The following is a 24,349-nucleotide window of genomic DNA, read 5'->3' as shown; positions in this document are numbered from 1 at the left end:
TTGTTCACTATAGCCAACATAGCTTAGTGCAATGGTAACCTGGCTTAACTACATAGAAGCACAGATGTAATGTATTACAGAATTGTTGAATCTAGTGTGTTTTAGGCCAGTGTGTAACTTACTCTAAAGTGCACGTGTTAGCACTGTGACATAACCAGCTCTGTCCTTGCCTTCATTTTTACTTCTTTTTTTGAAAATGTTGCCATTTCCATGGCAACAAAGAGAGTAGGAAAAGAAGTGAAATATGTGTTTTTCCTTCTTGTTCCTGCAATTGAATGTTTCAGCTTCACTGTGCAGAATGATGTCTGTGCAGAGTTTGACACTAAAAGGCTGTTTTCACATTCATCTGCTGAAGGAGGAAAGTTTGTGTCTGTGCTCACCTCAAATGTGAATTTAAGATATGCATGATTTCCATTTTTTTGTATAAAAACCATAACCAACACAAATAATCATTCTAAGCAGAGCAATTTTATGTTCATGTCTTCAAACATGTTTAGAGAAGATCTTTTAACAATCAAAAACCTTTTTTCACATTAAAAAAGCTGTTTCAGAAATGTGTAACACAAGGACTTATTGAATGTTTTGGCTTATGATCACAGAATTGAAGACATGCCCAGACCTGATTACACTTCATGATATGAAGTCTTGTTGGATGCAAACACTAGAGGCAAGATTAAAGCTCATAAGCACCACATCAACATCTGCGCTGTAGGTGTGTATATAGTTTAGATCAAAATGACACGAGAACCATATGACAGGACTATCTAACTTTCTCAGTTAAGGTTACCAAGAAAAACAGTGTCTGATGCTCTGTAATTTCTCCTACCTAAAATAAAATTAAAAAAATTGACAGCAGTTTTGGAGAGATGTTCAGTTACAGGCTTTTAACACATTCTGACATTTGATCTCAGACATTTATTGGACACTATCAGTAGAAAAACATGTGACATGCAAAAGGATGTATGCAACACTTTCAGGCGTGGTCACTGTAAACATTCAGAACAAACAGATACAGTTTACATTAAATGAATCTGCATGATATACTGTGAGAATGAAAATGTATCTATAGATTTAAAGTGAGACAAAAGGATCTTAAATTGTAAGATCATCAGTTTAGTTTGGCACAAATTACATTACAACAGTATCACAATCAGCATGGTCAAATGCATACAGTGGATATGACGAACCAGTCCAATTCTCACCACAAGGTGGCGCAATTGGTCAGCTTTAACTCCACCACTGCACAATTAAAGCTTTCTCTTATTGTAAATCACCAGAAGTAAATCTCCAATCTGAAGTAAATTCAAGGACATTAAACTTATAAATCACTTTTAAACAGTCCAAAACATCTTTAGTTCAACCTTTGTCAAAGCCTTAAGACAGTCCAGCTGTTGTGTGTTACCTTATTCTCAGGCAGTAACGTATCTGACTGTTCTTTGTCCTGCGTTCACATACAATTCAGTTCAGTTCAGTCTCCATCCTGAATGTGTTGCATCCGCTGTGGAGGCTTCTGTCAGGCCATGGTGGGACTGTTGTGCTGCAGCTTGGCCATACGTGCTGCTATGAGCAGCAGTATACCACTGAGGAGCTCCAGGCCGTAAGAGAGCCAGGCCAGACCCAGAGACCAGCCGAAGGAGGTGTGGATATAGGCCAGACCCTCTGGCCCGACCAGCCTCTCTGTCTCAGCAAGGGCCTGGTATGAGTAGATGATGTAGAGGCTCACGCCACACAGGGTCAGCAGACCTACAGAGAGATGATGCATTACACACACATATACAGAAAAAATACTAAGTCAGTGCCTGGGTTCCTATACGTGGTTGGACATTAACCTTTAATGTTAAATGGGCAAAGTAAAACTTGGAAGTTATCATTTCAAATACAGACAACATAGAAGCCTTATTCTATCATTTTCATTATCTTCTCAAAAGAAATGTTGCTCCAATCCCTAATTTTAAAATCGATACTTTATACATTAAAAATCCTCGTCCCGTTTCTTCACAAGTGAGTATCGTCAAGGCCATAAAATCAATGAAAAACATGTTATATATATATATATATAGTTTTTAGGCACAGACACTCAAGAATTTTTAAGGCAGGAGCCCTGCACAAGCTGGCATTGTGCACTGGCAATTATAAAGCGGAAATCCATACTAGTCAGAACTCTGTGCTGAGAACTCATCAATAAAACCAACAATAAAATCAAGCCATTAGCTACCGAAAATCTCATATTGTGAGAGACAGGAAATACACTGACGCATGTGTTGTCTGCTTACACAACATCCCAGCCATCAGAGACTAGACTGAGACACGCACAAAACCACACAGTCCTCACGTGTTTCATAGTGTTGCCATTGGAAACCCTTTTAATTTTGATGGCTTGGTACTGGTTTTAAGGGGATGCAAGTAGAGCAAAGAGGATACCCAGGGTGGGACTAATAATCATTTTATCATGATTACACCCCGAGGTGCTACGAGCGCGGAGAATGATGAGGAAGCTGCGTCTGATGTCTCATTTTTATGCGCTTCACTGTGAAGAGCAAAGAAGCAGAGGAACATGGACAGACAGAAAGACAGACCACAGCTGCCTGACACACAGAGATTAGACTGAATGTAATAACTCCTTATATTATTACATACATACAGTATTATTACAATTAATTACTAATAGAGCTGAAACGAACAGTTGATTGATTGACAGAAAGTTTTGATAATCACTAAGTCATTGTTCAAGGAAAAAGACCAGCTTGATACCAGCTTTTAGTAGCTGAAAAATTGCTCCTTTTCTTTAACATTTATGACAAGAAACTGAATATCTTTGTGGTTTGGACTTTTTTTCAGACAGTAAAGCAAATAAGCAGGAAGTCAACTTGCGCTCTAGGACACAGTGATGGACATTTTTAGACAGTAGCAGCGTAGCTCTAGAGATGGAAATGTCAGTGTCATTGGTCAGTCAACCATTTTGGTCCACACTGAAATATCTGGACAACTATCAGATGGACTGCCATGAAATTTTGTCCAGACATTCATGGTTCCCAGAGGATGAATTCTAATGTGTTTGATGACTTTTCATCAAGCACACCAGCAGGTCAAGCTTTTTACTTATTCAGTAAAATATCTCAACATCAACTGGATGGATTGGCACAACATTTGGTGCAGACATTCATGGTTCTCAGATTATGTTTCCTACTGACTTTGGTCGCTGACTTTTCCTCTAATGCCTCCAGCAGGTTGACATTTGTGAGCGAAATGTCTCTTGAATGGATTTTCATGACATTTAGTGCAGACGTTCATGTTCCCCACAATACCTTTGGTAATTCCTCTGACTTTTATACCCAATTTACACCTGGCATTACCATACAATTTTTATCTGGATATTCTATCAGGATACAAAATGTGACAAATGTTACAGGGTAAATACAATCAGATAATAATAGATCTAATTGTTAGTTTCAGCCCTAACTACTAATACTATTTATTATTGCTACTACCTCAAAAAGTACCACAACAACAATTAATACCTCAACAAATATTTCGAGTGCGTTTTTACCCCTCGTTCTTCCTGGTGCTGCTACCGTGTTTAATCAGCTTTTTTTTCCAGGAAATGTATTGTAACAACAGCAGTAATGTATGTTCTGTTTTCACTTTCACAGTATTAATGACATCGTGTATTTTTGGGGACTGGTTTTTAACGTGGAAGCACTTTAGTAATGTACTCATTTCAGAGGAAACCTTACTCAGAATGTCAATTACACTGGAAATGAAGCACAAGAGAAGCCATGAAACAGCCCTGCAGGGAGCCCAGACAAAAAGTCATTAAGGCTGCTTAATGGTTGGTGAGAAAAGTACTTGCGACACTAGGACAAGAAGACAGAACAAAGCAAATAACAGCAAATTTCTAATTGTTAAAAAAACACATATGTACAGTACCGGTCAAAAGTTTGGACACATCTTCCCATTCACTTCAATGAAATGTGACTAAAAATGTTTTTAAAAAAAGTAACTAACTCAACAGGAAATACAATTTTACTGAAGAACAAACATGGCAAAGAGAAATTGTGGACAACAAAGAAACCAAAAAAAAAAAGCCCAGCTTGGAGGCAGGACAGGGTGGGATATTTTAGAAGTCGGACAGTCAACAAGTTCACAAGCCAACTCCAATCTAATTCAAGCCTTTATTCCATTCCACACATTGCCATGTGCTGCTTATTAAAGGGAGACTATAAAGAGTCTTTTTAAGTGAAGTGTTTATCTATCACAAGGTCCCCTTTATGGAGGTCATAAGGCGTTGGCAGGAGAGCATCCGAGAGGTCCAGAGGGAAGAGCCCTGCGAGATGTTCAGTCGCTACGTTTGTGTGCATACGGATAACTTGATTACTTTAATACCCGAATTAACGTAATAGTGTAAGGCGTTTACATAGTTAACGTTAATCTAACTCTCCCAATAACATGAGTTGAAATGATTTATTTGATACTGTAGTCAAATAATTATCAGACGTGTAGTAGCTTGAAAGAAGCAGGAATATATAGTAGGAAAGAGGGGGACAATGTTGTAAAGCTGAAACATACCGTCAATTGATGGGTAAGTCGATCCAAGAGAAAATTAATCAGCTGCAATTTTAAAAATCGATTAATCATTGAAGTCAATTATCAAGCGAAAAACGATCTGGTTTCAGCAACGCAAATGTAAGGATTTGGTGCTTTTCTCTGTTTTATATTAAACATATGTGAATGAAATATCTTTTTACAGTGTTGGTTGGACAAAACGAGCAATTTACAGACATCATCTTGGATACTGGGAAATTGTGAAAAACTTTTAAACTATTTCCTGATGTTAACACAAGCAGGTTTAGCTGATGCCATTGTTTCCCAAAAAAAACTATATGCACGTCCATAACTACCAGCGCTAATGCTCTGTTTTCCCCGACACAGCTTTTCATTCCAGTTTACTGCTTTATCTTTACAGCACAGAATCAAAACACACACCTAAGGAAACAAGACTGTAGTGTGTGAACAGCAAGTTTAATTTAAAAGATGGATGGTAACCGAGTTATGTTTACTCTGATTATGAGCTTAATTTGGATCAGATAATCAGGTTAAGGTTTTAAATGGCAGTTGCAGTATTTAGAGTATTTTCTTAATCTTGTTAGGCACAGCTGGTTTTTTTATTTGTCTTTACAAGTTAGCAGCATTTTGTCTCAGCTCTTACGAAGTTTGTGGTGTCTAAATGGATACTGCTTTTCTCAACCTAAGCCTGGACGCCTTTTCAATTTAAACACGTCATCATGAGTGCTGAGACGGAAATGTCTCAATTTGAACAATGAACAGTACTTACAAGTTATATCATGTAACTTTAAAGGGGATTTTATGTTTTTAACATGTGAAGCATGTAACAGTAACAGTAGTTGTTGGGTGAGCATTTGTAAAGAGTCAACAACTATTAAAAATACACTCTATGTATGTGTATATTTTTTTCTTTATTTTGTTGGTTTTCATCTGATGGTATTTGTTATTCTGTTCTTTTACTGTATGTGCATGTTTGTCCTTTTGTAAGTATAATAACTTATAATTTAATATACTCTAATCCAATCAGATTTTTTGGCTATATATTATAGATATAAATTGAGGGTTTGTCTGAGCAAATCAACTCTAGAGTCAGTCTGCTGCAGCATGACGGCCAATCAGAGCAGTGGTATATTTAGCAGAGAAGCCGCTTGTACAAAATGCAACTAAAAACAGTCACTTATCAGTGCAGATGAGCTGGTGAGTTACTGAAAGTGTGGTTAAGAGATACTCAAATGTGTTTTTTAGATTTTAAATACTTGTGTGAAATTAATGCAAAACAAAAGTGAAAACCCTTAAAAACTACTTCAACTGCCTACTTCTTTGAAAATTAGTCAACCTCTTTTTATATCCTCACCTTCCTCAACCGTCCGTCACGCGACCAAACTGAAGTGAACCGAGTCAGGATTAAATTAAAACCACAGTGACGACTTCACGGCAGTTTTTGTGTTCCTGGCTTTCAAACGACAGAATAGTGTTGAATGATGAACCATTACAGCACAAAATCTATAAAGACAATTTACTCGAGAAATGCTGTGAATATAACATGAAAGCTTGATGTGATATTCTGCTGGTCACTATTTATGCTGATTTGATACTTATTTCCTATTTTTGAGACAGTAATTAATTTATAGTTTTTTAAACACTTATTAGGGTTGGCCATCAAATTCAATATTATCTTTCAATTTTGGCAGACTGCAACAGTATTGTTACAATATGAATGTATCAAGTCAATGTTTTATAAAATTATATCAGAAAATTATTGAAACAAATTGGAATTTAAAAACAAATTCAATGATTAAATGAAATTTTCTTTTATATGAAGAATTTTGTCTGATGCAAAATATAACATTTTGGCTATTGTATGTGTGATTTTGCATAGATTTGCTATATTGAGACATATATCAATAGTAAAAAAAACCATACCATAACATTTATAACAACCATATGCCAACTATCCTATGTTTATAATCTTTTAGCGATCTAAACCATTGATTTGATGTCAGGGCCTGTGCAGGTTTCAGGAATCCTTGACAAGACGTTATCTTCAACTGTCCCACACGAGCAATGTGAAATCAGAGACAGTATGAAAGAAAAATAGAAAAATCTGGGATGCAGTTGTATCCGAAGCAGTTTCACTTCACTGTTGTTTCTCCCTACAGAACAATAAAAGCTCTCATAATCCATCTGACAGTGTATGTGCTGAATCACTTCCGATGTAACAGATCCAAGAGCAGTAACACACACACACACCTGCCTGTTCATGCATACTTAACCAATATGGCCGAATCAAACAACCAGTCAGTCTTGTGTGGTAATAAATGTCAGTCACTTTCGCCACATGAGGTCAATAACTGAGGTCAATTTCAGCCCTGTACATAAAGAGGCTCCCATCTGCTCAAATTAACCACATGGCCTTCCTTTACTACCACACTCTGTCCGTACAGACTCCACCAGACCTTCCACAACTTTCTAGTGTTTTCCTGATTCCACTGATTGTGACCATTTTCTAATCTAAAACAAAAAAACTAAGAAATGGTATGTGTCCTGTGCTCTTTCTGCTTCTGTGATTTCCATCATAACAATGAAAGCATCAAATCAAATTCACAAACAAAAGGGACCTGGCAATTATTTATATTCTTATGTCAATATCTATTGATTGACTGTGTTATAATTACCACATTTTTTGACTAAAATGTTTTGTGCAACTAAATTGCACCCTAAAAATAAGCATTTATTTCATTTATTTAGATATTTAAAGCATTTTCCATCCATAGGAACCACTGCTACTAATCGCACCTACAGAGAAAATGCTGTTGACAATGGAAAAAAAAAAAAGCATGAGAAGATTGCACAGAGATTGAGTACACACTCCTGAGGCATTATGTTCCTCACCGCACACACAACCATTTGAGTGAAATGATCAACAACATGTGTCGGTATAATTGACTGTTTGCTCATTTATACAAGCACCTAATGATTCCTGTTTTATTTAACATAGAAGGAAATGATGTGAAGCAGAATTGATTTAATGCAATATCATTTTTTGTTAACACATCACTCCTGTGAATTTGTGGCAGTAATGTGTGATTCAAGTGTTTCAACCACCATTGAAACTTAAACGAGATAAAAGAAGCACTGTCTTCTGGATAGAAAGCACAGGCATAGTAGTTGTGAGACAGCGGTCTGTACTGTGTGGATGGGAACTCCCCACTTTATGCATGAGCACCACACAGCGATGTGGTTTTTGCTGTAATGGACCTGTCTTGAATGGCTTCTAAAATATCTTAGTGGACAAAAAAAAAAAAGCCTTCCACAACTGAGTGTTTTCTGTTTTCAAACACAGCAATTATCTCATAAAGTGAAGTGAAACCCTTCACTGCAGCCAGTGGCGGAAGACGTACTCAGATTCTTTACCAACACAGCAATATAACAATACTCCATTACAAGTAAAAGTCCTGCATGAAAAATACTACTTAAGTAAAAGTACATAAGTATTATGAGCTTGTTAAAGTATTGCAGTAATAGTAGTGGTTTGGTCCCTCTGACTGATATATTATTATATATGACGTCATTAGATTATTAATACTGAAGCACTAGTGTGTAAGCAGCATGTTACTGTTTTAAGATGGAGCTAGATTGAACTACTGTACATACAGTTAGCTAGTTTAGTCCAGTGGTTCCCAACCTAGGGGTCGGGCCCCTCCAAAAGGTCACCAGATAAATCTGAAGGGTCATGAGATGATTAATGGGAGAGGAAAGAAGGAAAAACAAGTTCTAATACACAAATCTGTTTTTTGTTTTTCTCTAATCTTTGATTTTTGGAGAAATATTGGATCATTTGAACATTTATTGAAATGAAACCATGTGAGAAGTTTAGAGGGAAAAATCACTATTTGATGAAGCTGTTAACAACTCATAGACATCTGAAATGTGACCCCGACTACACACTGCTTTTTGTAAGACGTCAAAAGCCCAAAAGGTTGGAAACCACTGGTTTCATCTTTAACCATGTGTTGTATTTTAAAAGCTTGTTATATCATCCATTATCCAGTGGAGTAGAAAGTACAATATTTCCCTCTGAACTGTAGCAGAGTGGAAGTATAAAGTAGCATAAAATGGAAATACTTAAGTACAGTACTTGAGTAAATGTACTCTGTTACTTTCCATCACTGGCTGCAGCTGAACATGGATAAAGTGAGAGCAGACCTGAACCTCCACTTACTGCAGATGAAGAAGTATGAGGCCGTGCCAGTGAGGAGGACAGGGCTCCGAGCCAAGGAGCTGACCAATCCGCAGATGCCTCCAAACAACAAGAGGACCAGGCTGAGGGGAAGAACAACCACTATGGCACTGTGCATGTCTGCGTGCACACACACACGCACGCACACACACACACACACACACACACACACACACACACACACACACACACACAAACACACACAGATGGATTATGGCGCATTTGCGGCAATACAGCTGTCTTGACAATAAGACTGTGTGTGTGTTATGGATTTCATAAAAGCAAGAGGACTCACTAAGCATACGCAGCTCAGTCTCGGAGTATCTGGAGTAGTCAGCTGTGAAAGAGTCGATGGAGTCTGCGTACATCTTCCCACCTGAATGTTGCAATTAGAAACGGAGAAAAAGCACCTGAATTACACACATAGTTGACACTTCATCTCCATCACTAATTGGGTTATTAAAGACAGCGGGGTGCTGAAATGGCACGGAAAACTCAATCATTATGAAAGTTACGAATGAGTCCCCTACCTTCGTTGATGCTCCACAGTCCCGAGTGGGAGCTCATGTCCTCAAAGTCGCTCATGTTGACTGGATTCATCTCTATGATGTACCAGTACTCGGTTCCGAGGGAAGCAGCCAAAAAGGCGAAGCTTAGAGCACCGCAGATACCGGCTGCGATCACCAGACAGCCAAAAGTTACCCTCATCCTGTACAGGTGAAGATTTAACTCATGCGTAACGCCGAATTTTTTTTTAGTCTTGATCCAGTCTTTCCAAAACGTTTACGCGCTCATTAGAAGTTGCGAAATAAATAAACACACATCAATGTTTTCGTCTGTCTATTCTATCCAAACGCTTTCTTGTCGAAGCAGTGATAAATTAAATATATAAGAGATGAACTTATCCTTCAATCAAGTCACAGAGCTGCACAGAAAGATACAACCTTCCGCCAGAGCAAGCAGTTTCTGTCTGGGTGGGACTTGATTTTACTCGGGAGGCGCACACACACATTTATATGCAAGACATGGCGGGAGAAGACAACGGAGTTTACAGGTTGGTAAATGAGCAATACTGGACACAACAATCAAAATTATTAGTCTGGGGCTTTTAAAATAAAAAAGTAAAGTTAGTTTTATTGTAAAGATGCAATAAAAGAAACAAAATAATAGATCCAAACCTTTACAGTGTGTGGGTTGTACAGCTTTCTCACATTATTTCCAGACTCAACTAGATGCTGCATGTTAGTAAAATTTCACTCTCAATAGATGTATACACATAAATGACAGGCTGATCACAAAGACAGACTCCAAGTAAGATTTTTAAAATTGTTGAGGACTAAAATACACAAAAAAAGCAGTAAGGCTTATTTCCATTGTGATCCTCTATTGCAGCACAAGATGGCAGATTGAATAAGTGCCAAACAAGAATGACATTAGACTTAAAAAACCCAAACACAGTAAAACATGAAGCAATTGTACATCTAAAAATGATTGAGACCTGATTTAAAACTCCTCACAACTGGGTTTAGCTTAAGTGAGAGAGGCAGCTTGTTCCAATGACATGAAGCTGTGTATAATAATGTATTTTTCCCAAAACATGTTTTAAATCTCATAGGAATATTTGTTAGACTGCTTCTAGTGTTGAGGGAGTGGTTGTTTTTTAATGGATTAAAATGGTTGGAAAGGTAGGGAGGTGCAGATTTTAAGATATGCTAAGTGTCAAAGAACATCCAACAAAACACATTTCTGAGTGGAGGGGGGCTTTAACTAATAATAATAATAATAATAATAATAATAATGACAACAATCCAATATAGGGAAAATAAGAATAATATGTTTAATGAATAAAAACAGACTACATGAAAAAAGTAGACATACAGACATGAGAGACCACAAATTTGCGTCTTTTCTTGTGTCACTCTTCACCCATGGCTGTCTTGATAATATCACCTCTTCTCAATTTGGCTGCATCTTCAAACTTGGTGATGGCCTCTTTACAGGATTTGTTCTGTAAGTGGGAGAAAGGATATATGGATCAGACATAAAGCAAAGGTCTTGTGCTCTGACAGGAACTTAGAAATGGATAATTTGTAGACTTTTGTCAAGCTGTAAAATAAAAAGGTGAAAAAAAAAGGTAAAAGACAAGAGAGATGACTAGAAAAAAAAATACTGACAAGCTCATTCTTTAATCTGGCTTGTACAATTAAAGGATAGGTTCACAATTTTTCCAAGTCTGTCCTAAAACAACAGTCATGTGCCCAAACGGACACTGACACATGTTTTTCTTGCTGTAATCATTCCTCCTGCTCATACTGGTCATCAGACTCCTTTATAATGAACTTACAATGTGAATGAAGGGGGGACAAAATTCACAATCCTGCTGTGCATAAATGCTTTCAAAAGTTTATCTGAAAGGCTTCACTCGTCCAAATTAGTCAGATCAAGTCAATAACCTTCAAAGTTACTGTCTTTTTAGTGCTAAATTCCCTCTTTTTGTTACAATCCTCCCACTGCAACTGACCAGGAAAACACTGTCCATTGAGACACAGAGGGGATTTTTTTTTAACTAGAAAGACTAACTGTGGAAGATATCCACTTCATTTGACTAACACAGATGGCTGGAGCCTCATATTATTTCCAGAAAAACCTTTAAATAATTTTTTCCCCTAAAACAACAGCTGTGGACTTTGTCCCGATCACTTACACTGTAAGGGCATTTGGAGGAGATCTTTTAATAGCCAGTATGAACAAGAGGAATGATTACAGCAAGCATTATGCAAGTCAATAATTTGGAAGTTGGGTGTCCTCTGAAGAACATACAGTGATGAACTTGTGTCTCTCCTTCTGTAGTTTGACGAACTCTTCCACAGTCAGCTCTTCCACTTTTTTCTTCAGGGTGATGAAGTGACAGGACGGCGAGTGAGATTTGTGCTCCTTTCTGGCAACAAAACAAGAGAGAGTGATGAGGGACTTAACAAGGCTTACATGCAAATTGGGAACACATGGAGGAAGTGCCATGCAAAATGCGCTGCTGTGTTTTTTCTACACTGGCTTTTAGTACACTTACGTGCTTAAAAATATTCTAAACTATGGCCTCAAAAATGGACAGCAAAAAAAAAAGACGAAAAAAGCAAACACTAATGGGCTTCTCTACACTAATAATAATAGTAATAATAGTCTTTTTAATCGTGAAAGAACTTTGGTTATTTTGTTTATAGTTGTATTTCTTTATCACCAGGTCTCCTGCTCAGGAAAGATGGGAAAATGTCCCAGGATCAAGAGATATCTAGCTGCCTTAAATAAATGTGTTTACATGAATCATTTTGTGCTAATTTGAACACGGAGTTGACCAATTAGTTTTAAGATATTAGATGAGTCATGTCTTCTGTGGTTCTGGAGGAACTTTCTAAAGTCTGAGAAAATAACCCTGATGATATTGTGATTAGCAGACATCATCTCGGTTTGGCCTTACATGCATATACTGATAATAAATGTAAGACCACCGTACTTTACAATCTGCTTTACTACTGTGTTTGTTTTTATAGCTTGTTGTTATTTCACCTTTCCCCTATTTCCCAAGAGAATTAGACTAATTAGAAAATTGAAAGGAACTTTAATGACAAAGTATTGAAGCAGCACAAATCTCTTGTCCTTTTATTTGTGTTTTGGCTCCTGCACCCAGTAATATGGTCGTCTTACTCTGGGTCATCCTCTGGCTCCCAGCCCTCCAGCTCTTTGAGGCAGAAGAAACACATAGCGATGTCTGGGCTGTTCTCTGATGGGGTGTGGATGAAGCCAGCTTTGGCCATCTGATGAAACAAATGAACAGACATGCAAATAAAAAAGGTTTTGTATTTATATGTGGAAATGATTAGTCAATTCACATTGACATTTTATAGATTAACCTAGTAGACTAAAAGATTAGTCAATAATGAAACTAAGCATTACGTGCATCCCTAGTTGTGTCAACTCTGTGCCTTGAAGCTCAGGTACGCTGGTAACGTTACTCCTTCAACACAATAGCTAGCTAGATAATAACAGTAACTACAGCATTTATACTTTGTTTGTGTCTCTCACATATTTATGCAGCTATACACAGGACTAAATAGCTTAACTGTACTGTTATCAAACTGGACTTTACATTTCACATTCCTTGTTTAAACCCTGCAATGGTCATTTTCATATATTTCATCAAACCAGACTTGTACATTGTATTCAACCTCCACTGCTACATAATTTAATTATTTCTGCACATGTCACATTTAATTTTTGCACTTGTCACCTTCATATATTTCATACACTTCATTTCTTTGTCCATAGCACAATCCATATTTTCTTTGTACAGTCAATATTACATTTCAAGATTTATCATTTTTATTTTTTGTTGTTATTTCAAAGCTATTATTTTTGTTAGCAAACGCAAAGACTCATTGTATGTTGTAAGTTATACATTGCTAATACACGGATTTCGATTCTGACAATGACAAACACGGTTTTTGAATTACGAATTATCAGATGACACCTGGACCCATACATGTGACGCACAAACTGGGGCTAAGTTACTTTGTTAGCTGACCTCAAATTGGAGCTAAGTTACCATAATCATATGGGCGACAACACTGTGGTACTTAAGCTAAATACATGTTTACTGCTAACAAGCTCAAAGCTTTGACTTGTTAGCGTTAAGCTTTGTACTAAATACGACAAGGCGACTTTGCGTTATGGATTTGAAAACTACCGTGAACTAGTGTATCTACTAAACCCACAGCTAAACCATAGGTAAGGTTACAGCGTATTTCATTTGAATATTAGTGTTTGTCTTGTTTTAAAGCTGACGTTAATTGTTGTTGTGTTAGCCTGCGAGTGGTAGCTAACAGTAGCAAAAGTCAACCGTTTCAACGTTTACTCACGTTCTGCGGGGTACACGCGCAGTCTTCGTCGAACGGCCAGCCCTCGAAAGTCTTCAGCCTGTGCTCATAAAAATACATTTTGATGTCCTCTTCGTTTAATGGCTCCATCGTATTTAGCGTTAAATACGGTTAAATGTCAACAACGTTTGTATCACCGCCAGTTAAAGCAGCCACCGAGCTACAGGGCGTTTTCAAATTTTGGTGAATGTTCTCTTTTGGCTGTTTTGATTGGCGGATAAGATCACGTACTGTACGTAGCTTCTTCGTTACGTTGCTACGCCGCGTGGGGATGAAGACTACATCCATGGTGAAGACTAATGGCGCTAAATGTCGAACAAAAAGAAGGAACAAATCTACAATAAATATTAAATTGTATTCAAAAGAAGTCCGAACATGTTTCTCTCATCCTCTTCAATGAGCCGAGCAGGAATTTCGATTATAAAACCCACATCCGCCGGCCAGCATCATGGGTAATGTAGTTCTTGACGGTTATTGGTCCAAAATGCGACGCGCGGAACTTTGCGAGAGCTTCAACAACCGGTTCGGGATTATTTCGCGTTACCAATTACTCTTCGTACACCTCAGTCAGTTAAGAGGTGTTCACAGTGAGTTATATATGCAGACTCGACAGTTTCTGCTTCTTCTTCTCCTCTGTTGTGGCTATGGAAGGAAGGTGTGCTGTTGAGACTTTGGCAGAGTTTGGCTTCTCAGCAACGTCATGCACAACAAAAGTCAAGTGCTGTTTTGGGACAGATGTGTACATCTGCACTGGCAGTGAAGAGGTGTATGTCTTCAATACCAAGGAGAGAAAACTCAGGGTAAGTAACTGATGTGTACAGTATTATACATTTATCAGGTGCCACAATTACACTGCAGAGTCAAGAAAAATCTGTCTCCACATTTTCTAAGATTTACTGTGTTCTGTCACTTTTTTTGCAGGCTGTCCTCCAGTTTCCTGGTGCTGTGAGTGACCTGGTTGAGAGCCATGACAAGCAGTTCCTCTATGTAGCCTGCAGGAGTGGAGTTTACTGTGTCAGCTCATCATTTCTGCTATCCAGGTATGAGCCGTGCCTTCATATAGGCTGTCAGCATTCACAATAGTTTATAAACTGGTCCATGTATGAAGAATTGTCCATGTGTTGTACAAACTGTTAAATTTAATGCCTCACTCATTTGACTTTTTCACCACTGCAGGTTTCAAACCTCACTGGCTGATGTATCCTCAAGTCTTGCTCAGGTTAAAATCTCCTCAGAGTGTCTTGTCATTGAAGAGGAAGGAGTGTTATCTCTGCTCCTTGTCGGCTCTATGCTCTTGAACCTTTCCCAGAGAGACACATCCTGGCTGTTGACCGTGTACAAAACACCAACACTGCCAGCGCCTAGCAGCTATGAGATGCTCAGTTCATTCAGTCTCCCACTGGTCTCAGCTGTTGTGCATGATAGCACGGAGGGAAAGGGAGGACTAGGAAGAAGGCCAGTGCTAGTTTGTGTCCACTCTGGCGATACAACACCACCATCTTCCTCCTGCACTTCTTTATCAGAGGCAACTTTAACTGACGGCCACTCCCCCCTGGAGCCTGTCCTCTTCAAACTTCTGTTTGGGATTGACACTGCCCTCGCCAAATCACCGGTTATCCTCTGTGGTCTGCCAGACGGGCGCCTGTGTTTCCTACCTCTGCGTCTCCCAGGATCACGTCTCAGAGTCATGCATAGCCTTGAGCAGCCGGTCGTATTTGTTCGAGCATCTGTTGTCATGGAAACGGGTTCGGGACAGTGTTTGGTGGCAGCAGGCGAACAAGGGAGAGTGTTGCTGATCAAGGCTGACAAGGGAGGGCCAGAGGGAAAGGGCATGATAGCCAGTTTTACTGAGGGGTGTGTACCGGGGCCTGTGGTGTGTGCCTGTGTGGATAAACACTGTCTTTACTACAGCACTGGTTCAGACCTGCTGGCTCTGGATCTATTAGAGGGATTATCTGGGAGAGCAGAACCAGGAAGGGATGAGGAGGCATCCAGTAAGACAGCAGCTGCCCTTCAAAGCCCTACCAGTTTGAATGTGTGTAGAGTCATTGCCTTGGCTGAACCTACATGCAGCTCTGCAGGTGAGCAAACTGAGGCTCATTGTCAAAGCAAACACACAGAAATGTTCAATTTACAAATGCAAAGAATTTATTTTTAGAATGATTTCCTTTCTGGCAGCCGTAACCATACCATAGATATGGTATTGTGTTGTTGTGGGAAACTCCAAAATCTGAATCAGCTGCCAAACAGCAACTTTTTAATGAAAGAAATCACTAAGTTAACATGATCCTTTTCACAGTTTTCATTATGTATTTATGTATTTTCCAACATCATATCTGAAAGCATCTCTTTCAAGCTGCTTTTAACACAACTTTGACAAAAAACTAAGTTAGAAAAAGTTGACTAAATGTTCACAGTCACTGTTTCAATTTTAATTCAATTTCAGGTTTCAGTTATCTGCAAGTTAAGTCATATGATAGTGAAATATGAAAACGGGGTCCATCTGAAAGCCAGTGGATCATCTCTTTATGCTGTTTAGCTCTGCGTCAAGGTTTGAATCAAGTCTGCAACAAGCTGCCGTCCTCCGATTCACGTAGAAGAGGGAAAGCTGAATAATCCTGAAACAATCTGTCGATTCATGGATGAGTCAAACGCCAGAAAAATATTCACCAAAAAATTTAATTAAACTAATAAGTAAATTATCAAACAGAAATTGGCAAGCACTGTCTGGCTCAAGCTTCTCTAATGTGAGGTTTTGCAGCTTTCTATGTTTAATATCACTGTGAACTGATTATCATTGGGTTTTGGACTGTTGGGTGCTCAACATAAGACATTTGAAGAGGTCAGCTTGGAAACTCAGATGAACAGTTTTCATTATTTTCTGATATTTTAAATAGATTAATCAATAATGAAAATTAGAACTGAAACTAACGATTCTCTTCATTATCAATTAATCTGACAATTATTTCATTGATCAATCAATTAATCGTTTAAAACATCGGAAAACACCAAAAAAACATCCATCACAGTATTCTAGAGCACAAGGTGATGTCTTCAAATGTCCAAAACCCTAAAATATTCAATTTACTATGATAAAAGAACCATGAAAAGCAGTGAATTCTGACATTTGAGAACCTGGAGTCATCAAATGTTTGGTGTTTTTGCTTGAAAGAATTACTTAATTTGATTAATCGATTGTCCATTTATCGATTAATCATATTATATTGTAGGTAATTAATTTTCTTTCAATCAACTTATTGATTATTTGACTAATTGTTGCAGCTCTAATGAAAATGATCATTAGTTGCGGACGTCAACATGAGAGTTTTCTACTCTGGTTTATATCATTTCATCAGCAGTGATGTCTGTTTTTCAATTCATTTCTGCCTCAATTAAGACGTTAGAAAAGTGGACAGGTTGCAAAGCGCATGATGCTAATTCTTGACAATTGTCTAATATGATATGTGTGGCAGATAAGAGTATTTGATTAGAGATTGACATCACAATGAGGTAATAAGACTTTTTATTGAACCACTGTGTTGCTCTGCCTTCTGCCTCTAAGACTCTCTGTGAGTTCACTGGCCATTATGTTGTACAGTGATTTAATTGGCCCTAAATGATTGCTGTCTCAGTTTCTTAGTAACTACTCATCTTATATCTTTGTTTAACTTCTGACTCTGAACTCCTCTTATGTGCTCTCTAGAATGTTTTTTCTAACTTTGAAAATCGCTCTTACATACCAGGTGAAATCCAGCTGCTGGGGCTGTCTAGCAGAGGGCGGCTGCAGACGATTACCTCGCCTGTGGGGAGAGACGGCGCAAAATCGCTCCTTTCCACACAGGTGGGCCGCTGCGTCCGGGACCTCCTGTCAGCTATCGGGGACGTTTGTGAAAGGTAGCTACACCCAACATGATCCCCTTTTTGACTGCTAATGTAATACAACTCTGAAACAAAACACTGTAGAATTATTGTAGTCAGCAAATATTGAGATAAATGTGCTTTTACTTGTTTTCCTTTTAGAGCATCCGTTCTCAAAACTGCCATCAAATCCAAAAACCAAACTCTGAGGCACCTGAATCAGGTGCTCAACATCAGCTTCCTGCTGACAGCCAGTGCAAACAGTGCAGAGCAGCCTCCCATCCAGGAGAAGCCAATCAGATGTCATGCTGTGACCGCATGGAGCAGATTGCTTCAGAAAGACTCCTTGAACTTAACGTGTTTCCTGGATAATGGAAGTTCTTATATTCTGGAACGAGGCTGGACACTAAACCTCACTGTGTTTCCTCTCTCCTGCTCCCTCAGGGCAGGAGGGGAAAGCTCCTCCATAAATTTTTCATTCCCTTTCCACAATCTGCATCCAGGAGAAAAGCTAGAGGTGTCACTGCCACTAGCAGCTACAGGCGACACATCCTTCCCCATTACAGTTAGCTGCTCACTCATCTTCTCACTCGCGAGTCTCCTTGGAGAGGAGGGGGCGGCAAACTTCCCCGGCTCGCAGAGTACTTGTATCAGTTTGCCCTTGAACACACTGACAGTGGATTGGTTGCATGCCCTGCAGGTGAACAGTCCCACAGCCACACACAAGAACGGCACATCTCAATCCCACAACATCACCACCACTGATACCATCAAAGCTTTTTTAATCTCACGCCAGATGAGGCGCAGTGGAGGAGGAGGAGAGAGAGCTGCAAACCCTGAGAAAGAGCAGTATTTGGCAAGTGTAAGGGTGTCGTCAGAGTTGCTAAGGGATACATTAATGTTGAAAACCTCAGATTTGGACCCTCAGGGGGCAAAGTCGGCTCCTCCAAATGTGTGCTTCGCTCTGCTGGATTGGCTGTTGTCTGAAGGTCCTGGAGGAGTGAAGAGGGGACAGCAAGGAGACAGGATCAACAGCTCAGTGGTCCATGCTCAAGATCCGAACGGACACACAGTCAAACTGACTGCAAAAGAGGCAAAGCATCACCTAATATTTCACAACAGTTTACCCTGTATATTTTATCTTGGATGGTGTAGATGCATTTGATAAAACAAGGAGGTGTTGTTCGCCTTTGTTCTACAGGTAAATGAAGGGGAGGAGTCTCCGGCTACAGTGGAGGTTCAGGTTGAGAGCTCATCTATGGCGGCAGTGTGTGGGCTGCACCATGCCGTCCTGTGTAGAGTACAGGTACAAACACACACAAGCTTACTAGTACATTTAGACAAGACAGTGATGTTTGTGGGACATCTGGAGTTTTTTATGTTGTACTTGACACACACACACACACACACACACACAATTGGCTGGAGTTTCATTGTACACTCAAAATACTGTATCTATTCTAGGCTATTTGTTAATGCAGGAAAGCTCTGAAGCACTATAATAACATGTAATGGAGAATAGACCTCCATCCTCTTTTCCAAACTCAATTTTATTTAGTTATTGAAAATTCTTACTGTAATTTATTTATTTATCTCTAGCCCAGACTAGAGGATTATGAAAAGATGTATGTAGGGTGTACCTGCCTTCAGATACACAGAAATGGGTAAAAGAGGTTTCTCAGAATTAATATTTAAAATTTCTCGTGTTTGAACATCTGCTGTGTTTGATGCAGACTCTGTTGCAGAGGGCTCCTGAGAGGACTGCTTCCTCAAAGGGGATGCAGAATTCAGGTTTAAGACAGGTACCACAGCAGGCTGAGGTAAGACCAACTTTATTATGTTAATAATTAGATTTCATTACTGACAAATGTGTTGATTATCAGTTTGATCAGTTATTAATTCAGCCTGTAAACATAATGTCAAGTGTCAGCTGAGGGCTCCCAGAGGCCAAAGTGCTTAGTTTGCCTGACAAATGGCCAAAAAATCCAAAGGTCTTCAAAGTACAATGATGTGACATGAAGAAAAAAAACCAAACCTTCAAGTATGAGAAGCTCTGACCAGCAAATGCTTGTTTTTTAAAGTTAATTTAATAACTGATTTACTACTGCATTTATAAATAAAGAAAATGTTCAATATTTGACCAGTGTGTTAAATATATTTTTGTAATCCATTGTAATATTTTTTGTCATTTTGCCTCAAACATTCAGGCCAAAAACACAGAGATGCACTGGGTACATCTACATTTGCATAAATATTCCATTTTTATGTTTTTGTCAAAATGATCTCCCTGCTTCTGTCTTTTTTAACTCTTTTCCCCTCCTCTCATGTCAGCGCCTCTTGCAGCAGATCCAGCAGAGTCGTATCTCTGGGGCCTCTGGTGTGGGTGTGTCCGCAGGGCAGATGACCCGATCTCTCCTCAGTGTGTACCGAGAACTGAGAGAAAATCCTCTCCTCATAATTTAATGTTTATCTCAGCCGAGCCTACACCACTGCCCTTGGCCTTTCTTCGTATTATGTTATCTGGCTTTGCAGCTGATTAAAAAAATAATAACCACTCATGGTCCATAATACTCTGTGCTAGTGTAAATACTGACTGTGAACATTTTATATTTAACACAAAGAAGAATTTGTGGCATGACTTTGAAGATGATCTTATTTGCCGATGTATAGGAGTGATTATTTGGTTCCAGTCACATGACAATAAATTAAATGAACAACTACTGTATTTCTGTGAACTCTCTTCTTCATGTGATTATTTTTCCATTATTATTTTGCTGTTGTGTATGTTCTACAGCCGTAATAATAATGGTCACTCACATCACCATTTTTTGTTAGTTTGTGTGCTTGAGAAGAGCTCAGGTGGAGTAAAAATATACGCAATTACAATCCAAATGGAAAGACTCAGTCTTACAGCTGGGTGAAAGCCCTCCGCTTCACATAGTGTCATTAGATTGGTATTGGAGACAAATGCATATAGTTGACTGGTAGATTGCAGGGGCTTGATTGTGAATGACCAACAAATAAAAAAGTAAGCAATTCATTTGAATAAAGCTTGTTGTCATTGTCTAGTGCAAAATTACAACTTATATTACCACAAACCAACTGCCACACAATGAATTTTAGGCTATCGAGGCCCCTTTGAGTCTGGCGCTATTGGGCAGTTCCCCCAGTGATGATCCAGTCCTGATTTTATGCCCAGGTTTTGTCTGGAGCAGCACTTAACAAGCAAGTCACACTCAGATAAATGAGTTTTTGTCACTTGAACCGTACAGAGACTCACCAAAATAACATAGAACAAGAAAACAGAGAAGACATTTTTATATGTTTCAGTGGGGAAAGCACTGAATAATAAAATTAAGTCTGCAAATTAGCTTCTGCAGTTTCAGAGTCCTGGTATTGTGCATGCTGGCTCACTGGCACATATGAATATAACAGAGGCATTGTTGATGTTCATTTGAGGTTGTTCAAATATTTATTAACAGAATTTAAAGTTCAGTCCTCTTCAAATGGGTTATGTAGACTGTGACTGTTTCTACATGTTTGTCTTACCCCTCACATAACAGCACATCAGCTCTTGTTATGAATGGAGCCAGTTGCAGAAACAACATATTTCTGTTGTTATTTTTATTTTTGAGTGGAAGGTTGTCTTAGGAAAGAAATTCCACATGTTCCTCAACACAGGACTGGATAATTTTGGAGGAATTAAAACTAGAACGAGATACTAACAGAGAAATTATACAATTACATAATTACAAAACTGATTGTACACTGAAGATCAGAAAAGTGGCACCAAACAGCCCTTTCTGAAAGACATGCTAACTATACCAGGAATTGAATCTGCACCATTTTGGAGATGGATTGGGCCACTTGGCTGCTGTGTGTCTGTGGGCAAAAAGAAGCAATGAAAGCCTGTTCTGAGAGTGTGTAACCTCTGCCAGTGAGGTTATCCCTCTCATCACTTCTAGAAGCCACTACAGTAATAATGGTGACCCTGCATGCCCCTTCCGCCCACCCTTACATATGGAAAGACATGCAGCAGCTCTTGTTTTAAATCTCTTGTGTGGTTTTATACTAGTGTTGGTGCTTTGGCTGTGGTGTTTGATGCTGTGCAAGATCATACACAGACTAACATAGGCTAATCTCTTAAATAATCGCCACTTTATAAACATAATTGATTATTGTTATAAAATTATTTAACATTAAGTATAAATCCAAGACAAATGCAGCATTTTATTTTTGAGATATCTTTGTTTTTTTATTGATTTATACCTCATATTCTGTCAGCTTGCTACCCAGTGAAGTCATATAAAGGATGACTCAGCATAACGGGAGGATCTCATGTGCTTTTATAATGCCCTTTAACAAAAATGCACAGTCATGTCTTTGAGATAGGCTGCATGTATATCAAAAATACAAGTAAAGAAATTTTATTTTCATTTCACCAACACTATTTTATTCCACTCTATTTTTATAATATCATCATATTATTATACTAACTTTGTTGTTGTCTCTTCTGTAAAAGACACAGATGCACCACAATTTACGTATTTTCTTGAAGGGACAGTTATGAGGTTTTAAAATGTATTTTAATGTTGACCATTTGCAGCGCTTGATCTCAAAAATGAACATATTGTCCATTAGGTGGCAGTGATGAGACTTTATGGTCACTGGTCTTGTCAGCGAGAATGAAACTGAATTAAACAAAACATGATTAATGAGTACATCATGTTTTGCTGTACTAGTTAATGTGATTTAACCAAATTCCTTCATGCTCACATTAGAGATGCCGCCCTGTGATCACTTAAGAATCTTAGAAATGAAACACACAAAAGCCGACATCAACTTTCAGACTGTTTTCTCATGAGTTATTTGTAGACTGATCGATTCATCTGAGTGATTATAAGTTGGAAATGTTGTCATTTCACCTCACCTGCCACAGGTAAGTTAACTGCTCCTGGTGAGGATTTGAACTCACAATCTCTACATCACTGTGCTGTTCACTGTCTTCTAAGCACCATACACTAACCAACTGCACCACTGGAATACATGTATGCTGCACTAACTTCTGTTCAAAGTCTAATGATGTGGTTCACACTAGAAAGCTGTTGATTAACAGAAAAGCATCATACATCCAAACTACTGTAATGTCTTGGACCAGTGAGCACTCCAAACCAGTTTCTATTATTTCTACGTATTCATGAGTCTTCCAAGTGAAAATCAATACACCTTCAAAAAGAGCTCAGAGTACATGCAGATGTCTTTGCTCCTTGAATACTTGTGACTTGATTGTGTTGATTCATGAGTCTTGTGATCAGTGTGAGTTAGTACATCAGTAGTGAAGCTGGTACAGAGAGTTTAAAGAGAATCTTGATACAGTTTGAAGGTGAGCATCAACAGTAGTATTTTTCTGAAAAAGGACAAACATGCACTACTTTCCTTTAATTGAGTCAGCTACTGAACGAAGGCCTGTAGTCATGTAGTCTTTGTTGTTAGAGTAGTTTAGTTATTCAAATAAGTAGTGTGATTATCAGGATTTACCAGTTAATATCAGTATCTTTACTTATCGTCAGTCATGGTGTTATTTTCTTCAGCAGCATGTTAAAACTCTGCTGCTCCAGGTGAGGCTCGAACTCACAACCTCGGCATCACTCTGCAGGTTACTGTCTTATAAGTACCGCGCGCTGACCGATTGCGCCACTGGAGCTTGTTGACTCACCATGTTCAACACTGAACAAATGAGTCAAATATTCCTGAAAAATTAGGCTGATTACTTGGGCCAATTAGATCTGTTCTCAGATTGAATTTGGGTGGAGCCATGCTGGGAGTTTGCTGGGGTCAACAAAATCAGAAAAGAACTGTGAACATGTCCCACCTCACAGCCAGTTCACATCTACACAGTCCTGAGAAAAGGCCTAAATAGGCAACAAGTGAAAACATCTGTGTCGATGAACTATGGGGGGCTGATGCTCTGTTTTTTTTTCATTTAAGACAACCAAAAAACAAAACAAAACTTGCTTTTCTCCAACCAGGGTCGGTTTAACCTGCCAACTTAGGCCCTCAGGCAAAAATGAGATTTGGGCCCCTACTGATTCTTTGAGCTCAAATTAAGAACAATACATCAGCACTTAAGCCTGCTTGTACTACAGCAGGAACAGTTCCTGTTAATGATCGTGCTGTAACAGCAGTTATCTCCTTAAAAGCAGTTGCCGACCTGGAGAGAGACACAATGATCTCATCCACCAGTAACTGTCCAAAAAAGAAAACCAGCACAACAGCAACCATAACTGGTGAGAAACTGTTGGCACCTCCTGCTATCGCCATGGCAGCAGCTGCTTAAAAAGTCATGAAAGTCATAAAAACAGCAACAGCAATGGCTGCTTGCATCAAACTGTAAGCTGTTTAAGCTGCTGGTCTCCACATGTCCAAAGTTCCTGAATCACAGGGACACTCAGGAACATTTCTATCTGGTTTGCACTTTGCACTGCACAACATATATTTGACAGCTTAAGTTATTTGAAGATCGTGATTTTACATGATGCCCAAGTACAATTAGCTTCAATTCAACCATTAAAATGCTTCTTACACTGTAATGTATCAGCAGTAACTTCCAATCCAATGTAATAAAACATTTTTTCAGGGGTCACTCTACTACTCTTACTTCAGATTTTGCTGCTGATACTATTGTACTCTTACTTAAGTAATTTATAAATTCAGAACTACATTACTCCTGTAACGGAGTATTTTCACATTTAGGTATTTC

At 38.7% G+C, this 24,349-nt stretch overlaps 3 protein-coding genes and 1 non-coding gene across 5 annotated transcripts; 1 reads left to right on the top strand and 3 right to left on the bottom strand.

The window, feature by feature from the left end:
• Nucleotides 1-552: 552 nt before the first annotated feature.
• On the bottom strand, nucleotides 553-10,581 carry tmem235b (transmembrane protein 235b). Its single transcript, XM_042397695.1, has 4 exons — nucleotides 9,334-10,581; nucleotides 9,099-9,179; nucleotides 8,786-8,923; nucleotides 553-1,743 (listed from the first exon to the last, which is right to left on the bottom strand). The coding sequence occupies exons 1-4, from the start codon at nucleotides 9,509-9,511 to the stop codon at nucleotides 1,514-1,516; spliced, it is 627 nt and encodes a 208-aa protein (XP_042253629.1). The 5' UTR covers nucleotides 9,512-10,581; the 3' UTR covers nucleotides 553-1,513.
• A 36-nt stretch (nucleotides 10,582-10,617) lies between these two features.
• Nucleotides 10,618-13,912, bottom strand: birc5a (baculoviral IAP repeat containing 5a). Its single transcript, XM_042398215.1, has 4 exons — nucleotides 13,714-13,912; nucleotides 12,503-12,612; nucleotides 11,624-11,741; nucleotides 10,618-10,811 (listed from the first exon to the last, which is right to left on the bottom strand). The coding sequence occupies exons 1-4, from the start codon at nucleotides 13,819-13,821 to the stop codon at nucleotides 10,719-10,721; spliced, it is 429 nt and encodes a 142-aa protein (XP_042254149.1). The 5' UTR covers nucleotides 13,822-13,912; the 3' UTR covers nucleotides 10,618-10,718.
• Nucleotides 13,913-14,051: 139 nt separating this feature from the next.
• faap100 (FA core complex associated protein 100) lies at nucleotides 14,052-20,314 on the top strand. Of its 2 annotated transcripts, none has more exons than XM_042398214.1 (8): nucleotides 14,052-14,527; nucleotides 14,652-14,771; nucleotides 14,908-15,812; nucleotides 17,475-17,625; nucleotides 17,752-18,682; nucleotides 18,791-18,895; nucleotides 19,323-19,409; nucleotides 19,921-20,314. In XM_042398214.1, the coding sequence occupies exons 1-8, from the start codon at nucleotides 14,376-14,378 to the stop codon at nucleotides 20,050-20,052; spliced, it is 2,583 nt and encodes an 860-aa protein (XP_042254148.1). In that variant the 5' UTR covers nucleotides 14,052-14,375; the 3' UTR covers nucleotides 20,053-20,314. The 2 variants fall into 2 exon arrangements, with proteins under 2 accessions (XP_042254148.1, XP_042254147.1); XM_042398213.1 differs by having other exon boundaries at nucleotides 14,052-14,531; nucleotides 14,653-14,771.
• Nucleotides 20,315-23,199: 2,885 nt separating this feature from the next.
• On the bottom strand, nucleotides 23,200-23,293 carry trnai-uau. Its single transcript has 2 exons — nucleotides 23,256-23,293; nucleotides 23,200-23,235 (listed from the first exon to the last, which is right to left on the bottom strand). It is a non-coding gene; the product is annotated as a tRNA-Ile (tRNA).
• Between the last annotated feature and the right edge of the window lie 1,056 nt (nucleotides 23,294-24,349).

This window comes from Thunnus maccoyii, chromosome 20, assembly GCF_910596095.1.
Source record: "Thunnus maccoyii chromosome 20, fThuMac1.1, whole genome shotgun sequence".
Taxonomy (NCBI): domain Eukaryota; kingdom Metazoa; phylum Chordata; class Actinopteri; order Scombriformes; family Scombridae; genus Thunnus; species Thunnus maccoyii.
This window is presented reverse-complemented; position numbering and strand designations above follow the sequence as displayed.

Coding starts and splice junctions, on each gene's coding strand:
- tmem235b (XM_042397695.1), bottom strand. CDS start 9,511: ATGAGGGTAACTTTTGGCTGTCTGGTGATCGCAGCCGGTATCTGCGGT. Junction 9,180..9,333: donor ACTGTGGAGCATCAACGAAG/GTAGGGGACTCA, acceptor TGCAACATTCAG/GTGGGAAGATGTACGCAGAC. Junction 8,924..9,098: donor GACTGAGCTGCGTATGCTTA/GTGAGTCCTCTT, acceptor GTGTGCACGCAG/ACATGCACAGTGCCATAGTG.
- birc5a (XM_042398215.1), bottom strand. CDS start 13,821: ATGGAGCCATTAAACGAAGAGGACATCAAAATGTATTTTTATGAGCAC. Junction 12,613..13,713: donor GCGCGTGTACCCCGCAGAAC/GTGAGTAAACGT, acceptor TTGTTTCATCAG/ATGGCCAAAGCTGGCTTCAT. Junction 11,742..12,502: donor GAGCCAGAGGATGACCCAGA/GTAAGACGACCA, acceptor TTTTGTTGCCAG/AAAGGAGCACAAATCTCACT.
- faap100 (XM_042398213.1), top strand. CDS start 14,376: ATGGAAGGAAGGTGTGCTGTTGAGACTTTGGCAGAGTTTGGCTTCTCA. Junction 15,813..17,474: donor ACCTACATGCAGCTCTGCAG/GTGAGCAAACTG, acceptor CTTACATACCAG/GTGAAATCCAGCTGCTGGGG. Junction 17,626..17,751: donor ATCGGGGACGTTTGTGAAAG/GTAGCTACACCC, acceptor TTTTCCTTTTAG/AGCATCCGTTCTCAAAACTG.